A 25430-nucleotide genomic window follows, 5' to 3' on the forward strand; every position below is an offset into this window, starting at 1 on the left:
CAAGTTCTTGTGTTCTTAATATTTTCAGTTGATGATGGATAACTAATTTTATGTCTAGAACTTATTTTCCTTCATTAAATTTAAGGATAGTGAGGCACAGTGGGTGATTAAGTGGGCTTTATAAAGTCAAGAAACTAGGGCTGGAGAGATAGCATGGAGGTAAGGCATTTGCCTTGCATGTAGAAGGTCAGTGGTTTGAATCCCAGCATCCCATAGGGTCCCCCGAGCCTACCAGGAGTCATTTCTGAGCATAGAGCCAGGAGTAACCTCTAAGCGTGGCCGGGTGTGACCCCCAAAAAATAAAATAAAATAAAATAAAAGGTCAAGAAACCAGTTTTCTGTTTGCTCTATGTATCTGATTAGTAAACCAATTCTGGCAATTCACCATTCTAGGTCTTAATTTAATAACCATTTAAGTCGAGATAAATCCCTTGATTATTCAGTACCTACTGCCCCAAGCAAGTTTCTAGAAATGAGAAAAATAAACATTCTATCTGCCTGCAAATAACTAAGAGTGGGGGTGAGGGATGGAACAAGAGTACAGAGGGTAGGGCTTTGGCCTTGTACATAGCTGACCACAGTTCTGTCCCTCACCCCATATGGTCTCTATGCCCACCAGGAGCAATACCTGAGTGCAAATCTTTGAGTAAGCACTGCTGGGTATGGCCCAAAAACCACAGAGAAAAATTCAGACAAGAAGAAAAATATTAAATTATGGTTGCAGTCAGTCCTGAGTACAGAGAACCATGTAATGCAGTGGTCACTATTTCCCTGATTTTCTAGAAGTGTCTCCTCCAGACCCCGAGTGATGAAAAGGTGATGGGATGAAGGCAGATCAAGCAGGTTAAGGGCAAAAATTTTGTGCTGCAGATACTCCAAAAAGTCAAAAGCAATGTCATTTTGTACAGGAAAAGCCACTGGCAGTATCCATATATGTACTCCTCATGGCTTCAACATGTCTTTTATTTCCCATAGATGTGATTCTTGCACCATGGAACAATTAATTCCATCACTATTCTTTGTGCTACTCCAATTTCATTAATATATTCATTTTTAAAACATGGCAAAGGAGTTGCATTTTAATCCACTCTATGGATGCATGACATGCTGTAAAACTCTTGGGGCCTGATGAATTTTGGGATTCAAAAAGTTCAGATTTGTAAACAAATATGGTACATATAATGTACCAGCAAGAGCTTAGACAGTCTACAGATGGGACTATTTCTACAAGGTAATATAAGATTCATATACACACGACAAGGAGCTTCTCATCTGTTTTCATTAGACTTTGAATTCATTAGGTCAAAGGATGTTTCGTCTCAAAATTCAGTATACAGTTGGTCTGATTTTTCCGATTTCATATTGGCAGAAAAGAAATTATGAATCTAGTTATAAAATACAAAATCAAACTACATACAAACTAGAATAGAGGCAACAACTCATATAGAAAATAAAGTAAGAATCACACATAATCCCAATTTAACTTTGAAAATCTTTGAGTGTCCTCAATAATCCTGCCAGAATTAAGATTATAGTACCATTTCTTCAGCTAAGCTATAGAAGAAATTGGTTTATATTTAGAGTGGTTGAATAAATAAAAGGTACATCTTCAAATGTTAGAAACTCATAATTCTGCCAGGGGACAGATGGATCAAAGTGATCCATTTATAAGAAGCACACGGGTCCAGCAGAGTGAAACCTTCTGATCTAATGTTGATCTTCATATAATATATTCTTTGGCAGAACTGGTTTAAAAACCAATGCAGAATAGCACAGCAGGTAGGGTGTTTGCCTTGCACACAGCCACCAGCCTTTGTCCCTGGCATCCCAAGCAGTTTCCTGAGCCCAGCCAGCAATGACTCCTGAGTGCAGGACCAAGAGAATATCTAAGCCTATCTGATAATAAATAAATAAGACAAATAAAAGGTATTACTTTTCTTATTTTTAGATTACTTTCTTTTTTTTTCATAGTTGCAAAGTTGTTTATGATTAAGTTTCAATCATACAATGACCAACACCCTTCACCAGTGCACATTTCTCATCACTAATGGTTCCAGTTACCCTCCCTCCCTCCTCTTCCCTCTCCCCACTTGCTGCCTCTGTGGCAATCTCTCTTTTTCTCTCTCTGTCTCTCTCTTCCCTTGAACACTGTTGTTTGCAAATTGTTATTGAAAGGATATCCTGAATCTCATTTTATGTCCTTTCAGTACACAGTTCTTGTCCAAAGTGATCATTTCCAATTATCATCATTACAGTGGTTTCTTCTCTGTTCTAACTGCATTCCACTACTTGTGGCAAACTTCCTACTGTGAACCAGTCCTCCTGGTTCTCATATCTGTTTTTTGGGGAGTACTATTACCATTTTATTCTTTTTTAAAAATATTCCACAAATGACTTCAATCATTCAATGTCTAGCCCTCTCCCTGACTCATTTCACTCAACATAATAATCTCCATATACATCCACATATAAGCAAATTTTTTATTTCATTTTTTCTAATAGCTACATAGTATGCTATTGTGTGATGTGCCACAGTTTCTTTAATCATAAATAATTAGGTTGTTTCCAGATTCTTGCTATTGTGAACAGTGCTGTAGTGAACATAAGAATGCAGATACCATGGGCCCGGAGAGATAGCACAGCGGCGCTTGCCTTGCAAGCAGCTGATCCAGGACCAAAGGTGGTTGGTTTGAATCCCAGTGTCCCATATGGTCCTCCGTGCCTGCCAGGAGCTATTTCTGAGCAGACAGCCAGGAGTAACCCCTGAGCAGTGCCGGGTGTGACCCAAAAACCAAAAAAAAAAAAAAAAAAAAGAATGCAGATACCTTTTTTGCATTGTGTTTTAGGGCTCCTAGGTTATATTTCTAGAAGTGGTGTTGCTGGATCATATGGAAGTTTATTTTTTTGAGTAACATCCTATATTGTTTTCCTAGAAGACTCAACAAGTTAACATTTCTACGAACATGAATGAGAGTCCCTTTCTCCCCACATCCCACCAGCACGGATTGTTTTTGTTCTTTGTGATGTGATCCAGTCTCTGTGTATGAGATAATATCTCAATCTTGCTTTAATTTGCATCTCCCTGATCATTAAGGACATGAAGCATTTTTCATGTGCTTTTTGGCTATCTATATTTCTTCTTTGAGGAGGTTTCTGTTCATATCTTCTCCCCAGTTTTAGATGGGGTTAAATATTTTTATCATGTAATACTCTACCAGTGCCATATATATATACATATATACATATGTCTTAGATATTAACTCCTTATCAGGTAGATATAAAAGCAATACTTTTAAAATAAAACAAAAACAATGAAATTTCATAACTGTGAGTATATATGCTAAGCATTATTAGAGATATGTATTATATTTCTTTATTTTTTAAATTAATTTTTATTGTGGCCAAAGTGAATTACAAATATTTTACAGAAATATTCAAGGTTCATAGTGACAATAAATCAAGGTCATTCCCACCATCAGTGATATCCTCCCTCCACCCCTGTTCCCAATATGCATCCCATATCTCCCTCTTTTACCCCCCAGAATACTACTGTAACTGGTCCCCACTTGTAGAGCTTTCTGTGGATTAGGTATAGATTCTATTGTCATTGACTTTGGGTTTGATGTTCAAGCCTGATCATTTTTTATTTTCACTAAATGTGCATTTTGAACAAAACTTGGTAGACTTTAATTTCATTCAGTTCTTGTGCCTATCTTGTTTACATCTGCATGTACAGAAGCAAGTATCATATGTTTATAATAACTACTTACATATTGGGAGGTGATATTGTCAACTGTACAAGAACACAGACTCTGTAGCTTGATAGCCTCCTTATGAATCTATGCTCTACCATTATGCAGTATCAATGAGACCAGGATCAGATTCTCTGTGCGTCAGTGCCTTCATCTCAAAAATGAGGATGATGTACATCAACCTAGATCAGAGGTCCCCGAACATATTTGGCCTACTGTCCTCTTTTCATAAATAAAATCATTCAGCAGTCAACCAACCCCTCACACAGATCTGCCTTCCTTAAGCAAACAAAATGTGTTCCTATTGTTAGTACCATATTTCCAGTCTTTCCAGCACCCATTTCCAAAAGGCAGCATCAACACTCTGAGAAACACAAAGAAACCTAGACTAAAAAATCACCAATTACAAACTGCCAAGCATCAATGGTTTACAGAAACAAAGACTTTTTTGTTTTGTTTTGCTTGTCACCTTCCATGTTCATCCTAGGCTAGCCTGGACTCTATTCTGTCATTGTCTTCCAGGACCAAAACTGCTCAGATACCACATGGCATAATATCTTTTCTTAGACTAATGAAAAGAACATTCTTCAGAGTAAAATACTGATAATTAAATGGGTATCCTGGAAGTATCATGCATCAATTTTTTTTTATTATTCACAGAGCATAAATAAACAGAAGGATCCTGGGGACACAACCCTGCTATGTACCCAGGAATAAGAGAGAAGAAAAACATAGGGGATTTGTTAAAGTTCAAGGGCTTAATATTTATGAAGCTTTAAAGGGCAAACTGAAAAATTTATATTTGGAGAGTCTGGGTCACACCCAGCAGTACTCAGGGGCTACTCCTAATTACGTGCTTGGGCACACAAGTGCCATGGCACTCATAGACCGTATGCAGTGCTGAGGTGTGCTCCATGCAAGGCAAGTGCCTTAACTATAATATTATCTATTAGTTATATTATCTATAAAGCCCTCTTAGTGGCCATCATAAAGTCACTTTCCAGATTTCTCCTTATTGAGTTGAATTGGTCAAAATCTCATGGTGGCCCTATTCCTGTTCTCCTTTAGCTCCCAGTAAATGCCCAAATCTCACTGAACAATTCTGATCTATCTTCAGCACAAATAGCCTAGCACACAGGATGCCTCTCCAGTTGCACCTCTCAAGAGGACTTTTGCAACTCAGCTGGATCCAGGGAGCATGCCAACAGGAAATGAACCCTAGAAACAATTAGGTGTTGGATGCTGTGAAGATCTGCGTTTTGAATGTGTTCATCATAAAAATATTTATGCTTTAAGCTGTAACATGCAAACAACAATCTGCATTTATTGGTTTCAGATGCCAACTCCTCCAGCTCTGGTTCTCCTTTGTGTTATATAAACAAATCTCAACCATCTGGCCACAACAAGCCACACTGCGGTATGTGCTCGCTCCTTGAAAAAGTGTCAAACCAACTCACAAGCTTCTGCCTAACAGAATACTGCAGTAAACATCCTTGCCTTCATCATGCTGTTTAAAACTGGTCTCTAGGTGTGAGGTGTTATATTGTATAAATTAAATGGAAGAACAGAAATGAACTTTGTTATTTTAGTCATCAGAAACAAACATTACCAGAAGAAAATAACCCTGCAATGTTCTTATATTAAGGACAGTAAAGTTTAGATACCCACCCAAAAAATAGAGATAATACAATGTGTAGAAAAGATAATACAATGGGGTAGAGTGCTTACCTTGCACACGGTCAACCCAGGTTTAATTCAGAGCCAGGAATTACCCGAAGCACCACTAGGTGTGGCCCAAAGACCAAAAGAAATGTTGGGGGTGAAGATGGGAGTGGAAAGGAAAGAGGCTTCAGGAAAAAAATGCCTAAAAGCCATTAAAGAAATTTAGAGATTTCTGCAAAACCTACCCAGAATAAAAAACAAAAGGTTTAATCTCTACCCAGCTAAGGAATTTACAATGAATGCTTTTAAAAATATTGAAAGAAAACAAGCTTACTAAACTTACCAATATAAAAAAAAAATTGTTTCAAAATATGTTGTGCCCAAAAAGTGTCTGTCATTTCCAACTGTCTTTTTTTTGTTTTGTTTTGGTTTGGTTTTTTTGAGCCACACTCGTTTGATGCTCAGGGGTTACTCCTGGCTAAGCGCTCAGAAATTGCCCCTGGCTTGGGGGGACCATATGGGACGCCGGGGGGATCGAACCGCGGTCCTTCCTTGGCTAGCGCTTGCAAGGCAGACATCTTATCTCTAGCGACACCTCGCCGGCCCCTGTCTTTATCATATTGGTCCCAGTCTCTCCCCTAATTTCACTCCCCTGCTCTTTGTAGTTGGCTTCCTACATGGAGTGGTCCTCCTGGTCCTCGTCTCTATTGTCTATTGATACTATTAACATATTATCTTTTTTTAAATATATATTCCACACATGAGTGAGATCATTGTATGTCTATCCCTCTCCCTCTGACTCATTTCACTCAGCATAATATTTTCCACATTGATCCATACATAAACAGATTTCATGACTTCATTTATCCCAACAGCTGCGTAGTATTCCAGTATGTGATATGTGTGATATCTCTTCAGCAACAATATTAAAAACCACAGTTTTTAAAAGGAAAAGAAAGGAAGAGAGAGAAAACAAAAAAGAATGCCATTGAGGCAAGCATCAGTTTCAAGCAGGGACAGGGCAGGAAAGAACCTGGGGACATTAGTGGTAGGAAATGTGCGCTGATGAAGGGTTGGGTGTTGAACAATGTATGGCTGAAATTCAATCTTGGACAATTTTGTAATTGTATCTCACAGTGATTCCCTTAGAAAAAATTTATATGAATTCAAAATCAGCTACCTATGGAATTACCTACCCACCTGAACCTCTCAGATGAGTATTAGGCCTCCTTTCTAATGTTGAGTTTCTTTGTTACAATTCTAGGCTGCTGAATGTATTTTCTCAAAATCAAATATTTTATACAACCACCAGGCCAGCTTTGCCCTCTGGAAAAATGCAAGGAGTGCTGGAAATGTTTCTTCTTTTACCTATGCCTAAAATAGATCTCAGCACCCACTTAATAAAGTGCCTAAAATTTCTACCCTTTGGGGAAAATGTCTTCAGACATTAGAGCTACAATGCAAGGGTACTGAATTCTGAATCCTATGGAAAATAAATTCTCAGAGAGTGGCCTACAAGACAAGTGACTTCATTAAAATAAAGAGAGTGGGTGAATGGAAGTAACAGAGAGACAATGAGAATGTGGAAGTTGGTGAAAAAATGTTTAGCAAAGATAGGGAGCTCTCAGGCCAGCGCGATGACTCAGAATATGGAGTTTGCCTTACACTAGGCCTACCAGAACGAACCCAGGTTTGATTCCCGGCATTCCATCTGGTACCCCAACCTGTCTGGAGCAATATCTGAGCACAGAACTAGGAGAAACCCCTGACACTGCCAGGTGTGAGCCAACCCCCCCCCAAAAAAAAAAGATACAGAGCTCAAAAATTCTTTAAAACTATTGCTAGAGTCCTAGGAATCATGCAATTTGATATCCTATTATCTTGCTCTATTGCCCTTAAACATGTATATATTACTAAATAAAACATGAATCTTGTGAACATTATATGACATGCTAAAGACTCTTGCCAAATGGACATTATAAAATCACCAAAGAGAATTTCTGTCTGATTTGAACACGTCAAACTTATTTCAGACTGTTAGGTTTAATTTTTTAAACTTGATTTCCAAAAAAAGAACTCCCATCATTGTCTATAAAATATGATGTGAACCATTTAAAAATGGCTCCACTGAAATACATCATGCTGATTTGCAGTATTTTATTAAGGTCATTGAAAAATAAAATAGTTCTAGTCAAATTGAAAACTTTATATACAAATTAAATTAGAATATTTTATATTATTCCATCACAAATCAGAACTTCAAAGTAGACCTGGTCAGATCACCCATGAACTCTTCCCAAATTTCTGTCACTTTCTATTTCCAGTTCTGGTGCAGTTGATCAGCCATTACAGAGTCACACAGTTGAGTACTATTAGCTCCTTATGAGAACTTATTGTTTCAATCTACTGAGAAGTATTTAATCAAGAAATAATCAAAATTCCATTAAATTCCTAAGAAAATTGGTATTATTTAAACTATGATAGAACAAGGAAAAATAGAATTTTATTTCCTAGTTAATGGCAAGTAGATTTCAAGAGAAATTATTTTTTTGAGTAAATAAAAATTCAAATTATAAACTGACTATAATTCATGAGAAAAAATTCCTAGTATATTTTAAAGAGGCTCTGAGCTATTTTGGGTCTTCAAATGGTCCAGTGATCCCAGCACTTAACGTTCTATTCCATATGTCATTTGATGTCAGGCTGCTTTAGTCTATCACTTCAATTGTCCAACACAAAAACCTATCATTATGAAACTATCTCCGGGGTTATGACAGTGATAATACAATGGGTTTGCTCTTATTTGCTTGTAGTTGACCCAATCTCAATTACTGGTACCATTTATGGTTCCCCAAGCACAATAGGAGTGCTTCCTAAACACAGAATCAGTATTAAGTCCTGAGCACTGCTGATGTGGTCCAAAACCAACCAAACAAAAACTCTTATAAAAACTAAATTTAGGTAATTCCTAACCTGAATACTTCATAAAATTTCAAGATTGCCTCTAAAACCAATGAAATTCATGAAAAAAGGTCAGTAACTACTTTTGGACTTCAGCAATTGGCAAAAATAGCCCAAGTTTGTGAAAAGCTATCAATAAGCCAACTCTGACATTTCACATAAAGCCACATACTTATTAAAAGAGGCTTCCTCTAAAAATAGTATCCATGTTTTATAACATAGTGAACATTTACATTAGGAATTCAAATCATCGGGACAAAGTTGAGCAGAAAATCTGAAATTAACATTAGAAAGAACCTCAAACAGAACATTGACTCAATTTTCCAAGAAATGTCATCAAATTTTCTCTTAACATGGTAAGCTTCATTTTCTAGAAAGCACTTATTCATCAAGAACATTATTCAGTAATCATCCAAATCCAAAAAGAATTAATCACTTAGGTTCAAATGCTTACAACACACACAGAGCAACCCCACCCATCATGCTTTCAATAAGCAAGTTTCTGATGACTAATCAACTTACCTTTCTAAATAACTGCTATGGAACTTGGATTCCATTAAAAAGATCATTTTAGAATATTTCATCTAACTGTAGGTTAGGGCAAGGGTGAAAAACAGCAGATGCTGTTTTGAGAAAGGTAAATTATGGTTTGGGCAGAAAGGAAGAAAATATAACATATTATATGATATTTGCTTGCCAGGGGGAATCATCTGCAATTCAACACACTCTTATCTACAATTCCAAAGTTAGCTGATAATAGAACAGGCTTCCTCCTGCTGTGCATGCTAAGAATAACACCATTTGAACATGTTTCAAAACTTCAAAATATCAACCACAAATGAGCAGTGGCAATATTTTGAGATAATGCTACAGCTGCCAATCGTTAAGGAGCAGAAAAGAAGTTTACCTTGCTCTCTTCTCCTTCAAACACTGACTGGTGAACGTTGCATGCAAACAATGAGTTGGGGAGGTCATTGAAGTCAGTTATAGCTTGAAAGGCCTCCTCTGCAAAACACCGGGTAACAGCCCAGTCTCTGTCTATGCAGCAGAGCAAGAAAAGTCCTCCATCTTCTGGGATGTGGCCTTGTTGTCCTGGGTTCCTCATTCCTATGAAGTAGGATTCACCTCTCATTCCTGAGAATACAAAGACAGGCATGGGTTACAGTGAGGTTCAGACCTTAAAACTTGATTTGATTATGGCAGTTCTAGATTAGCAGGGGCAATGCAGCAGAGTTTATTTGCAAAATGAAGAGAAATTATCAGAGATAATTTACATTATTTTCTTGATCTCTAAATCACAATTTACCATATTTCTGCTCTGGGCAAAAATCCAGTCTGGCTTATAGTTAAAAAGGAAAAACAACAAACAAATAAGCAACCAAGATAAGAACTGGAGGACAGGAGTAGAGTCCATTTGCCCATTTTTAAAAACTGCATATGGGATCTAGTAAAGTTATTTAAATTCTCTGAGCTTTGTATCCTTTTAAGAATGAAATGCTGGGGCCCGGAGAGATAGCACAGCGGTGTTTGCCTTGCAAGCAGCCGATCCAGGACCAAAGGTGATTGGTTCGAATCCCGGTGTCCCATATGGTCCCCCGTGCCTGCCAGGAGCTATTTCTGAGCAGACAGCCAGGAGTAACCCCTGAGCGCCGCTGGGTGTGGCCCAAAAACCAAAAAAAAAAAAAAAAAGGAATGAAATGCTCCAGTAGAAGTGAGAAAGTGTTTTAATAAAGTAGATGATTGTATATATATATATACCATCACCATTATCTTACTAATGCTTGTCATTTGTTGGTTCCAGAAACTATTCTAAATTATGTATATGCAATTTAACAATTTAATTTCCACAATAGTACCTGAGGGTCCTACTAAAATTATGCTCATTTTATGGATGGGAAAGTAAAGGAATTATTTATTCTCCACAAAAGTCTATGAGGTTAATACTGATATTACCCTGTTCTATGAATGGGAAAACTTTCTATAAATAAGAGAAAAAAAATTCAGTAACTTTTACAAAGTCAGTGATAAATGAGAAACCTGGACTCAAAACCAGGGATTTTGCTCTCAGGCTTTTGTTTTTTGTTTTTGGCTTTTGGGTCACACCCGGAAGTGCTCAGGGATCACTCCTGGCTGCACGCTCAGAAATCGCTCCTGGCAGGCACGGGGGACCATATGAGATGCAGGGATTCGAACCACCGTCCTTCTGTATGAAAGGCAAACGCCTTTTCTCCATGCTATCTCTCCGGCCCCTCCTCTCAGGTTTTAATCTCTTAAACCACAAGGTTTTCGAAGATGAAAATTAAAGCAAGTCTATGTTTATGGAATATTTTAAAATATTAAGAAATATTTTAAAGCTTATGACAGGAAGAGTGATGAGTGCAGTTAGAGGAATAACTACATTGAGAACTATCCAAAAAATGTGAATGAATGAGGGAAGAAGAAAGTCTGTCTGGAGTACAGGTGTGGGTGGGGTGGGGAGGAGGGAGATTTGGGACATTGGTAGTGGGACTGTTGCACTGGTGAAGGGGGGGTGCTCTTTACATGACTGAAATCATACAACTACAATCATATTTGTAATCACGGTGTTTAAATAAAGATAATTTTAAAAAAAGATTTAAAATATTTTATAAAAATCACACAAAATATGTTTTGTTACCATCTAATCCTGACTAGATTAACAACTAATATTCATTCCAAATAAATGGATATATATATATACATTTATGAGAAAATTTTTAATTTGAGAGCCTATATTTTGACAAATTAGAACCATCTGGTGGTCTGATCTATAATATATACATCCCAGCTAGTCTCCACATCATAAAACTTTACAGTTCTAATATCAAACTGTGTTCAATCATTCTACGATTTCCTCACCCTTTTAATCTGAAATTCTACAAAACTATAGTCAGTTGGAGACCTATTCCATTTTGTGATACTGGTCCATAATTCAGAAGATTTTGTCAGTCTACTCACATACTTTGGGAACACTTTATATTTTCATTTTGAGCCTACATTCATGTCAATAGAACTATTCTATATTAGAATATTAGAAACTTAGGAAACCTGGAAGGTTAAATAACATGAGAGTTGATATACAAGTAAGACAAATCTAATGCGACAATTCTAATGTGGCTGCTAGATGATTTCCCTCAGTACAGTCCTGCAGGACCTCAGAAGAAAGGAAAACTAGTATCATCAGCATTATTCTACTCTCACCAACTTCAAGTTGTGAGATTCCCCAGACAAGTAGGAGTTTCTGTTGATATTGCTTTGGAATTCTGAAGAGTAACATGGTCATAAGATTATACTTTTGATTTTTATTTCTTCTAGAAATAAGGCCCATATGGGAACCAAAGAAGCAGAATAGGATGGGGATATAAATAATGTATCATGTATAAAATCTTAGCTCTGTTTGAAAGAAGATGAAAGAAGGGTAAGTAATTACTCTAAAATAATACTACTTTGATTGTGACCAACTAAAATGCCATTCTATATAACATATGATAGTAGTCCTATTTTCTAAAACTTTAAAATGTCATTTCATCTCTTTGTATTTAACTCAACAAGACATTTACTTTAAATGACAATAGATTTCTATGTTGAGTCTTATTTTACTCTATGATTAATCCAAATTATTCCAAAATCTAATTTAAAAATTAAGTTTAAATTATAAAGAAAAACTTCAATTAAATATTATGGGTATTTTTGTTTACATTTATTTATTGCTTCATTTTGGGGGGGTTTGTTTTGTTTTGTTTTGTTTGGGCCACACCCAGTGACACTCAGGAGTTACTCCTGGTTATGCACTCAGGAATTGTTCCTGGCTTGGGGGACCATATGGGACGCTGGGGGATCAAACTGCAATACATTCTAAGATAGCAGCAGTAGCTTGGTTTAATAGGAACAATCACTGTTTATGATTAGAGTGCTAATTATATCAAGATAAAAACAATTACTAAAAGTACTTGAAAGCATTATTTTTATCAATGTTTATAGGAACACCATTTGATAATTAAGTCATAATCAAGTAATATGAAGTACGGGTATCAAGTTTTAATTTTAATTTCCCTTTATTCATAAATGATCTAATTAATAAAAACGAATATGTTTTTAAATGGACATTTCCAAAATGTAAAGTCTCAATATTTTCACTTAAAATAATCAGCATTGAGGCCAGAGTGATAATACAGAATATAAGGCGTTTGCCTTGTCTTTAGCCCACCCAGGTTCAATCCTAGGAACCTCCTTATGTTCCCTTGTACTCTGCCAGAAATAAGCCCCAGTGCAGAGCTAAGAGTTACCTATGAGCCTTTCCCCAAAAATCAACATCAAAACCTACTGCTGAACAATTTAATTAACTAGATCAAATATTAAGCCTCATTCAGGACTCAGTTCAATATATTCAAATTACCTTAGTTTCTGATGTAAGCTATAACAATATGATTATCTTTATGAAATTTTATTTTATGCTCATTATTTCAGTGTTGCTTTGAAAGATAAATGTATTTTTAGCAAACAATTTGATTATGTGGTTAAATATTAGTAGAAGCAAAGTCAAAGATTTGACCTTAAATATTAAAGTCAAAATTAGTAAAAGCAAAAAGTCAAACATTTGAAGAACAGAAATTTATTTCCCTAGTTTTATTACTGACTTGCCTATACTTTAAACAAGTCAAGTGACCATTCTATGACTCAGTTTATCCTTATCAAACAAGGGCAAAAGCATCTATTTGCCTGCCTTGGCAGAGCAGAAAGAAGAAAAGAATAAAATAAAAATGGAGGAAGTGGAGCCAGAGTGGCGGTGCAAGCTATAGGGCATTTGCCGTGCATGTGCTAACCTAGGACTGACCATGGTTTGATACCCTGGTGTCCCATATGGTTCCCTAAGCCAGGAGGATTTCTGAGCACATATCCAGGAGTAACCCCTGAGCATCACCATGTGTGGTCCAAAAACCAAAATAATAATAATAATAATTAAAAAATAATGGAGGAAGTGATCAAAATCAGTATTAACTACTATGTAAAAGAGAATGCACTATCAGCTACTACAAAGATTTATCATTATAGGGCCAAGAGATATTACAAGGGCGAAGGCACTTGTCTTGCATAAAGTAGATTTCAGTTCAATCTTCAGCACCATACATGTCCCTAAGCACCTCCAAAAGTGACCCTGATTACAGAGTTGGGAATAAACTGAACACGAGCTAGTCTGAGAGCAAATATATTATGATTTTGTATTACCTCATTTTAGTACACTCAAAAAAAAAAAAAAGAAAGGAAAACTATGAAGAACTATGAAGATTATAATAACCTCCCAATACATATAAGAGTTTTCTAGTCCAGAATAATAATTTAAAGTGAATTGCAAGAGCTGGAGAGAGAGAAGAAAAGGTATGCACTTACCTTGAATGTGACTGACCCAGATTCAACTATCCGCACCGCATATGATACTCTGAACCCATCCACGAATGATCTTTGAGAGCAGAACCAAGCATAACCCCTGAGCACCACTGGGTGAGACCCCTAAGCAATCCCCCCAAAATTGATTTCAAAGCTCTATTTCAAAACTCAGATTTCTATAGAGAAACGATTTGAGGCAACATTTGTCAGTGTAGCCTTAAAAGACTTGCCCTTATTTTAAAAAATCTACGATTAGTCATCCACAAGTGAAGAGCTGCCTTTAGTACAAGTACCAACTCCTTTGGGAGTCTCCCCAACCTCCCAAGTGTCCCATAAAATTCTAATACTTCCTTTCTACTCTCAGAGCATCTTCACAGTCTCCTCTCACAAATCATCATACATCAATCACTGCTTCACTGACTTGTATCTCAAACTAGATCTATTCATGGTAGGTAGATGAAAGAGTAGAAATGAACTGTCTTCATCTTTTATCTTCTGCCTGGAACCTATAAAAAGTCCACCTAAGGTTGCTTGAATAAGTTAATAAATTATGAATCAAGTTGTTTTCCTTTTTAGACATAATAAGCCAGCAAATAAGTTATAAAATAATCTTTCACTATTTAAAACCACATACCAGAGATATGTAATAACTTGCAAAAGGTAATTTTGTAAGTAAGAATCAGAAAAATCTGCCAGAGAATGAATCTGATAAAATGAAAAGTCTGAGGACTATAATTAAAATAATATTTATAAATTTTTAATTATATGAGTTCGCCGAAGAAAACTTCAAAAATTTCAAAAAGGAAAAAAGAAAGAAAATAAAAGTAAAGTATAACTACTATCCAGAGAAACCTCCACTAACATGGTTTAGTTCTAGTGTTTTTGCACATGTCTAATTTTAAATTAGGATCCTGCTGTGCAATATTATATTTTACGTGAAATACTGATATATTTAATGAGTAGTTCCCTTTGTCACTGGAAACTCTGAACACAGTCATCGTAATTGCCCAGTGTATGGAGCTGTCATTATTTATTAAACTATTCTTCTGTTGTTTGACATTTGGAATACAAACATTTTATCATCACATTAATCTCGAAAAAGAAAACCACTTCCACTTTTAAAATATAGACCCTTAAATATTTTTTCAAGGTAAGAATATAAATCTTTATAAAAAAAAAAAAAACAGAAGGCATCACCAGGGGCATAAAAGGCTCTCTAGCCCTTTTGAAAGCTGAGTCCTTTAAACTGTGTTTTTTCAAAATCATCGTGACTTTGTACCTTTCAGGTTGTGCATGAACATTAAAGGAGATGAAGCATACAGATGTCTTGCAAAGCTTTTAAAATAGTAGGTGGATGAAAAAGAGCTTATTACTACCTACAGGCTCATCAAGAGTAAGTCAAAGCAAAACATGGCATCACAGAGGTGCTTTCCATCTCCTACTTTTAAGTTTATCAGCATAATTCAAGTTTCTAGCAAAAGTCCAAGAGAGCTAAACCTATTCCACGACAATAAGAAACAAGTAGAGATCCTTCTTGAATATTTTTTGCAAATAAGGTTTGATATTCTGTGAAGTGGTAGAGATATTAGTCAGGTAAAGGGGCTAATAAGAATTTTAAACAGGGCCCGGAGAGATAGCATAGCGGCGTTTGCCTTGCAAGCAGCCGATCCAGGACCAAAGGTGATTGGTTCGAATCCCGGTGTCCCATATGGTCCCCCGTGCCGGCCAGGAGCTATTTCTGAGCAGACAGCCAGGAGTAGCCCCTAAGCACCGCCGGGTGTGGCCCAAAAACAAAAACAAAAAAAAAAAAAAAAGAATTTTAAACAAACAACACTCTCCTCAGCAAAACACTACCAATATATATTCATATATTATCGGCGGAAATGAGAATATAAATTATTAGTTTATTTTATTTATTTATTTTCTTGTTTTGTTTTGTTTTGGGGCCACACCTGGCTCAGGGGTTACTTCTGGCTATGCACTCAGAAATCACTCCTGGCTTGGGGGACCATATGGGATGCCGGGGATCTAACCGAGGCGAAAGGTAAAATGCCCTACCACTGCACTATTGCTCTGACCCTGATTAGTTCATTTTAATATAATCAGGAAAAGGAAGATATTCACATTTGTTTTCATGTAAATAACTAGCACTTACATAATTAAATAAGATCTAAAATTAAGATAATTTAGTCTATACTACAAAGACTGGCCATCTGAAATCTAATGATGCCTATTAAGCTTAAAAGAAGCAATAATTGAAATTTTCTGTTACATAAATAAGTTCAGAAATTCTCCCCACCCACCTGAATATACTACAGTGATCTAGACATTACTGAGTTTCTACACAATCAATCTTTCAAGATGCCATAGTTTTCCATTGTTTTTAAATTGCTATAGCATAATTTTCAAAAGCCCAGACCTGTAAATTCATGTTTCCATTAAACTGCTGTTTCATTGTTCTCTATGTTCATGAGATCTAGATTTTTAAATTTCATAATTTTGGGGAGGGGGGTTTGGGTCAGACCAGCAGTGCTCAGGGGTTACTCCTGGCTCTACACTCAGAAATTGCTCTTGGCAGGCTCAGGGGACCATATGGGATGCCGGGATTCGAACCACCATCCTTCTGCATGCAAGGCAAACACCCCACCTCCATGCTATCTCTCTGGCCCAAATTGCAGAATTCTTAATAATTTCCCCATTTTAGGAGTGGTGTTTATCTCATGAAAACATGGTGCCATGCACTGGCCCATAGACATTTTGGTCTAGAAAGCCTTACACTGGTCTTTGTAAGAAGGGGCAAATGAAAAGTAAAATAGGAAAGGGGGAACCATATGGAAACCTAATAAGAGCAGTGGGAAGTCATGACAAAAAATAGATATAATTACAAGCATCAGTGGAAATCTTCAAACTAGCTTCATTATAAAAGAAAATCTCCTTGTTAATAGTATGATGTGTCACATATTTTTTAGAGCAAAAATTGCTCTGGAAATGGTGGGGCAGTGATAAGCTCATCTTCAGTGCCATGAAGAGTAAAACTTACATTTAGATTGATTTTTTCCTTCAACAACAATAAAAATGGAGATCTAGGGATATAGCTTCAGTGATAGAAAACATATCTGACCTGTACAGGTCCTAAATTTGTCCCCAGGCATAGCAAGCCACCTAATCCCTGATGATTCTGGAATATTCCCAAATCCAAGCAATAAATTTTAAATACCCTACTATCAGAATTACTACCATCCCTTCATCCACAGCATTCCTGGGGGAGGACCTACTAACATTTCTTTTTGAAATTCAATTTATCTGCTTTTCAACTTAATGCCTTTTAATAAGGATAACAGGGAAAATATGCCTCAATTTCATGTTACGGCCCAGCTAATTAGAAAAAATAGGAAGTAGTATAAATGGATGTGAATAATTCATTATGACTTCAAGTTTAATTTTGATAGAAAAACAAGTAAATGGATTATGGGAGATTTGTTAGTTTGGAAGAACTTAAAGATGACACAGTCAGCTTGAATGTTAATGATCAAAAATATGAATGCAATGATTCATTAATAAGAAGCAGAGAAGAAATGCCTATAGCTATTTTTAAGTTTAATATAAGGTTAAATGAATCCAATTCAATTTTTTTTAAAGATTAGAAACCTCATTTAAATTTTCGAAGTCTTAACAACCACTTCAGCTCTAAAATTAAGTGACTCTTAGTGATATCTAGGACAAAATGAACTTAGAAGATAATTTTCTTTGAATAACAATAAAAATGTTAATTAAATGATATTCTTAACTTTCATTGTTTCCTTGGTCTCCTGGGTGAGGTCCTTTTGATGTCCTTTTGGCAGTTTTTATCTATATTCTCGAGGGGATAAGCTATGCATTTTTCTCATTTTTGTCCATTTTTTAGGTGATTGAAGTATATATTAGTAACAACAACCCATTCCAGCCATCCAGAAATACAAAGGAGAGACATGATATTCTTAGGCTATGCTCCATAGAAATCCATTAGAGCTCTTTCTGAAATATAATAGGATCTATTTAATTCAGCTATAGAATTTTCACACCTGCTGAGTCGTGCAAACCTCATGCTATTCTTGATACCATTTGGGATCAGTTTTGAAAGAATCAAGATCATGTAGTTTTCAACTCAGGGTTTTCAAAGGAATATATTCACATTCCTCATTCATGTTCCCTTCAGGACACCTTCTAGAGCCACTGTTCCACCGTAAGCTCCCACGGGATGATAATTCAATTAATTCAATTCCCCCAAGGGGACTTATTCTTATGAATTTTTATGAATCTGGGGTCTGGGAAGCAAGTTGCTTATATCGCCTATTTCTGCACCAGATTCTATAGCAGTAAGGGCTATAAGCCCTCTTAACATATTTTTCTTATAGCTATCGCATTTAAATGTCTCTGGTTTTCCAAGAGGGCTTGCAAATTATATATATATATATATATATATATATACAAAATATATGAAATAAAATGGAAATATCTTCAAATTTACATAGGATCAGATGCAGGTGAGATATTCTATTCTCACAAATGTAACTGAAATTATTAAGAAAATGTGTTTCCAATAGGCTGGCTGCAAGAAAAGAGAGTGATAAAGAGGAAACATCATTTTTTGGATAAATAGTAGGATTGGCTAGATGTTGTTATCAAAGACAGGATACTCTATTTCTACACATACTGGCCTAAAATGATCCATAAATTTGTTAAACATAATAAGCAACATTGAAGCATTCACCTGGAAGGTAAAGCTTTAGGCACTATATTAGTTCAGATCGTAACAGGAAACAGATGGCATAATCAAATCAGATCATTTGAAAGGTATTTAATAAAGATGCTATTTACCAAGGTGTAGGGAGGATATAGGGAAATCACAGAAGATAGGGTCTAATCTTGAGTTATCTCTAATCTCAGGTAAGAGGAAGAAAGAAACACAAAGCTGCAAGGTGAGGCCCTTTGGACAGATCTCTGACTGAAGGACTGATCAATCCATAACGACACAATACAGAAAGCCAGAGGAATAAATATTACCACTCTGTTCCCTTCCTCTGATCTCCTGGATTCGTTCACTTGTTCTAGGAAAAGTCTGGTAAGAGATAAAGCTATTATTCCTGCCCCTGGGATCTAGGTTCTTGACTTCATCACAAGAAAGAATTTGAGAGTGAGTCACAAAAAGAGCACAGAAAGCCATTTATTAAAATGTATGTATATTTATTAAAATATTCATAAGAACCAGAGTGCAGTGCCAGAAAGCTAGTACAGAGTTTAAAGTGCTTTCTTGCTTGCCTTGCACAAGCCCTGGCTTGGTCCCAGCAAAGTTATGCTCCCCTGAGTACCACCGGGAGTCATTCCTGAGCACAGAGACAAGCATGTATAAAGCCTCAGCTAGGCAGTTGTGGTAAAAAACAAACAAACAAACAAACAAAAAACTTCCCCTCTTGAAGAATCAGAATGCTGGCACAATTTAAAGACATTAGCATTGTTTCTAAGAAAGTTGATTAAAAACAAGGGGCTGGAGTGATAGCACGGTGGTAGGGTGAATGCCTTGCACGTGGCTGACCCAGGATGGACCTGGGCTCGTTCCCCAACATCCCATATGGTCCCCCAAACCAGTAGCGATTTCTGAGCGCATAGCCATAAGTAACCCCTGAACGTCACCGGATGTGACCCAAAAACAAAGAAACAAACAAACAAAAAAGCTTACATCCACAGAACCAGTGTACAGTCATACTCAGGAAAGAGGACCTCTGCTCTTAAAGACAATTTTTTTTAGGTTATTTTCTATAAAAACAGGACTTTTATTTCTATACACTTTTAATCTTTTTTTTTGTTGTTGTTGTTTTGAGCCACACCCGTTTAACGCTCAGGGGTTACTCCTGGCTATGCGCTCAGGGGCTTGGGGGGACCATATGGGACGCCGGGGGATCGAACCACGGTCCTTCCTTGGCTAGCGCTTGCAAGGCAGACACCTTACCTCTAGTGCCACCTCACCGGACCCAATATACACTTTTATTCTATAAAAATGACTTTATTTCTATAAAAATAAGACTTATAGTTATTTAGCTATAGAAATATGATATACAGGTATATTTATAAATGGTAAAATATACATTTCATAAAAATTTCTGAGAAGGCAGAAGGAAGTTTTTGGAGTGGTGTTTTGGCTCCAGACTCTAACTATATTTGGTTGTTTCTGGGAGTACCCAAAGAAACTTCAAACTGGTATGACACGTTATTTTGGGGCTCATTGTTTATTTAGTTTGGGGGATTGTTTTCAATGTAGTTTGTGACAATGTTGAGGGAATCAACTGGTGCTGAAAATTGAACCTTGAACTCCTGCACATACAGCATGTTCTGCAGTCTGTTGAATTATTCCTGGGCTCTAGGTATTATTTTTGTAATATAAAATCTCCAACTTGTTATGCCCAGACTTTGTAGCTCATTAATTATGTCGATAAAACATACGAGGCTTCCAGGCTTTGTGCATGGGCTTGCAGGAAAAATTTGATCAAAGATGGAAATTGATCAAAGATGAAAGGGGATGGGTGAGGAAAGACAGGCACTATAGTTGTTGACACTTGTAGCAACACATGGACATTTGCTTAAAGAAATAATAATGTTAAACTATGTAGCTGTTACTTTTTGTAATATCTGCCTAAGGGTTTATTTTTCCATGGAAAGCAATTCTCTAACTCCTTCTTCATATATATAACATATATAACCACTTTACCTTAACTGTCTACCTCGCACACTTTGGCCAAACTTAATTGGAGGAAACAGAATGTAAAAGCAGCACAATGTAAGTGCCTGACAAATAGCACAGTGGTAGGGTGTTTGCCTAGGACTGACCCAGGACTGACAAGAGGTTCGATTCCTGGCATCCCATATGGTTCCACAATCTGTCCTGGAGCGTTTTTTGAGTGCCGAGTCAGGAGTAACCCCTTAACCATGCTGGGTGTGACCCCAAAGCAAAATAAAACAAAAACAAAAAAAAGAGCCACAATGTGGATAGAATGTAAGGGACAGGGTAATTGGCAGTGTGAAAAAGGTTTGAAAAATGGGTTCGTTCCCTTCAACTTCTAATATGACTGATTAGGATCTAGAAATTTAATCTGTTAATTCAGGAGATTTTGATTAAAAAATGTAAACCTCAGTCATTTGTAAATTGACAGTTTAAACAAGGGTCTATATACTCACAGACTCGCTATTTCCAACTGTATTTTTCCTAAGACCCGAGAGTGAAGAATGAGAGGCTCTTTCTATAATATCCTTCATCACACAATGCCTACACTGCAACATTATGGAATGCGGATTCATGAGCCATCTATGGAAGCAGAGGCTCATCCTTCCATGATTATAAAAAAAAAAATAAAGCTTTAAGAGAGCCCAAACCCTCAGGATGTATTAAGCAATTATATGCAAAATAACTTTTCACAGGAGGATGACACTTCAAAAGTGAGCAGCAATGCAGGTAAAGGTTGCTATGGTAGCGCACTAAGATTAATCCTGCCATCTCACCTCCTGTTTTTTAATGGGGCACAAAGAAATAGAACTCTGAGGGATATTTGGAGTGAAAAGGACAAAGAACAGAGTGAGAGACACGGTGTCTTTGAAAAAAATTACAACCAAGAAGGCTCAGGATATTAAGAATTTCCAGTAAAAGAGAAAAGCTAGGTTAGAAGGAAGACTGCCTGGAAGGGTTGGGAGGGGAAAGCTGAGCAGAACCCATTAAAAGGTCAAAAAGTCAGGCCACACTCCCTCTACTAAGATTAGCAGGCAATGATCAACTTCTTTTTCAAATATTTTTAAGCCAAGAAGGATAGGACGGACAAAAGGATAAATATACCCATCTTGGTGCTACAAATGCTACCTCCTCCCCCTTATGAGGCACCAAAGATGCAGTCCAGTGGTATTGTACATGGCTTACATGAATGGGATTCTGGGTTTAACACCTGACACCAAACAAACAAAAATAAACTTCAAAAATCGTTAAGCATCCATGTCACTTCCACACTAAATATCCTTCATAACTGTAAATCTATCAAATTCAGTAATCACAGCTTTTCAGCACCATAAACCAATAGAGTCACAAGAAGATGTCTTCTTGTCTAGATTTAAGAATTCCAAATCTCAGCAATAAGTTTTAGATCTTTCAAAAATGAAAGCAATAGGAACCCGAGTGATAGCATAGTGGTTGGGCATTTGCCTTGCATGAGGCCCATCCAAGCTTGACCTTGGTTCGATCCCCAGCATCCCATATGGTCCCCCGAGCCATGATCGATTTCTGAGCACATAGCCAAAAGTAACCCCTGAGCATCACCAGATGTGTTCCCCTTCCCCCCCAAAATGGAAGCAATAATAATAAAGAATAGCAGAAGAAAGCATTTACCAGGCACATATATAGTTTGTTCTAAGGAACTTCTCTCTGCATGAAACAAGAGCTATATGACTCCTACCAACATACTAAAGCTTTCTTCTCTACTAATTTTGGGGGCAATCCTCTTCCTTACCAGTCAACATTCTGTTCACCCTAAAAGCCACATCTGGAACCACCTACTTTACACTCAGTTCTAAGCACCCCTGCAAAAGATGAGATCACACCCTATGAAGCCTCATATCCCTGTGTTTATACCTTTCATAATACTTTGTTGTTGTTGTTGTTGTTGTTTTCCTTTTCTCATTCTCCTCTTATTCTTTTCTTCCACCCAATATCGAGGGCAGGGACAGTCTTCCCAGCCTGTATAAGCACTCTTCTTCTAAGCAGGAACCCCTTCAAATACATCTTCTGGTACTTCTTGTATTGGATGCAATTTAAGGAGTTTTGAAGTTGACTCTCATCTCTCAGACATACTAGTAGTTTGATGTTGGGTGAGTAAAAAAAAACCTCTCCGTGTTCAATCTCCTCACCTATGTATAGACGTAATAGGCATGTGTAGCTTTGATGATTTATTTGCTAATGCAAGTAAGGCTTTTTAAATCTTTTTATTTAAAGATTTGTGATTTACAGTTATTCATAGTTGAGTTTTAGACATACAGTATTTCAGCACCACTCCAATCATCAATGTCAACTTCGCTCTACCAATGTTCCCAGAGTCTATCCCATGTCTCCAATCACCGTACCCCCTAGCCTGCCATAATAATAGGTACCTTTTTTTGGTTTGGGGGCCACTCCTGGCCATGTGCCCAGAAATCGCTCCTGGCTTGAGGGAACCATATGGGACACCAGGGGATCGAACCACGGTCTTTCCTAGGTTAGAAGTGTGCAAGGCAAACACCCCACATGTGCCACAGCTCAGGGGCCCCAATATCAGGTACCTTTTTATGTTTAGTTGTTAATGTTTGGGTCTCATGATTTTATTATTGTTAGCTCCATGGCTCAAATATGTAGTTCTGTCCTTTCTCTCTTTTTAATTTTTAATTTACTTTATTTAAAAAGCATGCATCTGGGGCCAGAGAGATAATATAGCAGTAAGGCATTTGCCTTGCATGCAACCAGTCCAGGACGAACAGTCATTCGAATCTTGGCATCCCATATAGTCCCCCAAGCCTGCCAGGAATGATTTCTGAGAACAGAGCCAGGAGTAATAACCAATGAGCACCACTGTGTTGAACCCTTCCCCTACAAAAAAAACAAAAACAAAAACAAAAACAAAAAAAAACATGCATCTTATAGTTGACATAGTTGACTATAATACATTTATTTCTAAATAAGTGATAGAAAATAATTTTTAAAAAGTATAGAAAGGAAAAAAGAAGGAAGAGAAGAGAAAAATATTTTTAAAAGTACAGAAAGAAATAAAAAGAAGGAAAGAGAACAAAAGAAGAAGAGCAACAAGCAAATGTGTGAAAATTATTGAAATCTGTCCTTTCTAAGCACTCCCAATGCACCCGAGTCTCTTTGGACCCTGTGTCCCATTGTTTTATATCTGACCTTCATTGCTTCTACTCAGTTTCTTTTCTTCTCCTATACTCAGGGCAAGAGTAATACAAGTGTGGTGTTTAGAACAATGCTTGAGACACATTGTGAGGGTTCAGGAAATGTTCATTATTATTAGAATTGACCATTTTGGTTCTTTAGAGAGCAACACTAAAACTGCCTCTCACATGACATGAGAACTTATTTCTTTATTATGTTACTTTAAAAATTAAGATTCTGATTTTTTTAAAAAATTAAGATCCTGGGCCCGGAGAGATAGCACAGTGGCGTTTGCCTTGCAAGCAGCCAATCCAGGACCAAAGGTGGTTGGTTCGAATCCCGGTATCCCATATGGTCCTCCGTGCCTGCCAGGAGCTATTTCTGAGCAAACAGCCAGGAGTAGCCCCTGAGCACCGCCAGGGGCCCAAAAACAAAACAAACAAACAAAAAAAAAACCAAAAAAAAATTTAAGATCCTCTCATTCCAGTAGGAAACCACCAATTTAGACGTCCACATGATTCAAAGCCACCCATGTTCAGAAACAAAACAAACAACAGAAAATCAACAAATTGCTTAGCAAACCTTCTGACAATGATTTAATGACTTCACTCTGAGATAAATTAACTTTCACAAATATTCTTTTTGCACTATTTTTTTTTTATAAAAAGACCTGGCAACTGAAGAAACACTCTCAAAGCTGCAGTATCAGACAGTGTTTTAAATTTATATGGCCGTATAACAACTCTAATTTTTAATACTGTCATCCCAGTAAGAACACACCAATTTAGACACCAACATGTATTTGAAACGAGATAATGTTCAGAAACAAAAGAAGTAACAGAAAGACCAACTAGCAACAAGAGCTTAGTAAAATTTTTGATGATGACTTAATGACCTCATTGCATGTTACAACAATCTCCCCAAATTTTCTTGTTGCTGTACTCCTTTTTCTTCTTTTTTTCTTTCCTTCTTCCTTTCTTTTCTTTTCCTTCTTCTTTTTTTAATAATTCCACTCTAACTTAGCTGGAAACAAATGTTTATGATCAACTATGCACTACATTATTTACTAAATACTGTCTTCACTTTAAATAAAGTAATTTATATATAAAATTTAAAAATCTGGGTTTATTAATAATTATTAATAATTAGTTGTAATCATGCATAATTATCACAATATAAATATATAACTATAGATCATAATATATAATGATTAATATACAATAAATATGAGTATAAATTATGATATAAATATGATCACAATTGATTGATTATAATTAATAATTATTGATGATTTCTAGGGCAAATAATTTCAACACCCCACCCATCACTAATATACCCACCACCTCCTTCCAAGGATCCCAACACTTTTTCTTTTCAAATTCTACTCCTACCAATTCAATTGTGTGGATGAGTTCTCCCATTGGGTTGCCATTGATTGCTTTTGCTGTTGCCTGTGTATCTATCTTTAAGCCCTATATGTGAGAGATATCATTATGTATCTATCTTCCATCTGACAATTTTACTCAAAATAATATTCTCTAGTTCCGTCCTTGTTACTAAAAATTACATAATTGTGTTCTTCCTTAGAGCTGCAGAGTTGGACTGGTCTCTCTCTCCTAGAATTACCCATCTCTTTATATGTAAAGAGCTATAGAGTACTGGTAAATAAAGAGTGGAATTCAGAATCAGTCTGCCAGGTTGAGTCTTGGCACTCCCACCAGGCA

The 25430-nt window shown here is 36.7% G+C and overlaps 1 protein-coding gene across 2 annotated transcripts in view; it reads right to left on the reverse strand.

The window, feature by feature from the left end:
* Positions 1 to 25430, reverse strand: part of RCAN2 (regulator of calcineurin 2) — a 313585-nt gene that overhangs the window by 253886 nt on the left and 34269 nt on the right. For both annotated transcript variants that reach the window (XM_049765536.1, XM_049765535.1), the window contains exon 2: positions 9283 to 9509. In XM_049765536.1, the coding sequence (XP_049621493.1) occupies positions 9283 to 9507 (225 nt within the window). In that variant the 5' untranslated portion in view covers positions 9508 to 9509. The remainder of the gene's footprint in view (positions 1 to 9282; positions 9510 to 25430) is intronic.

This window comes from Suncus etruscus, chromosome 18 (assembly GCF_024139225.1).
Source record: "Suncus etruscus isolate mSunEtr1 chromosome 18, mSunEtr1.pri.cur, whole genome shotgun sequence".
NCBI classification, from domain to species: domain Eukaryota; kingdom Metazoa; phylum Chordata; class Mammalia; order Eulipotyphla; family Soricidae; genus Suncus; species Suncus etruscus.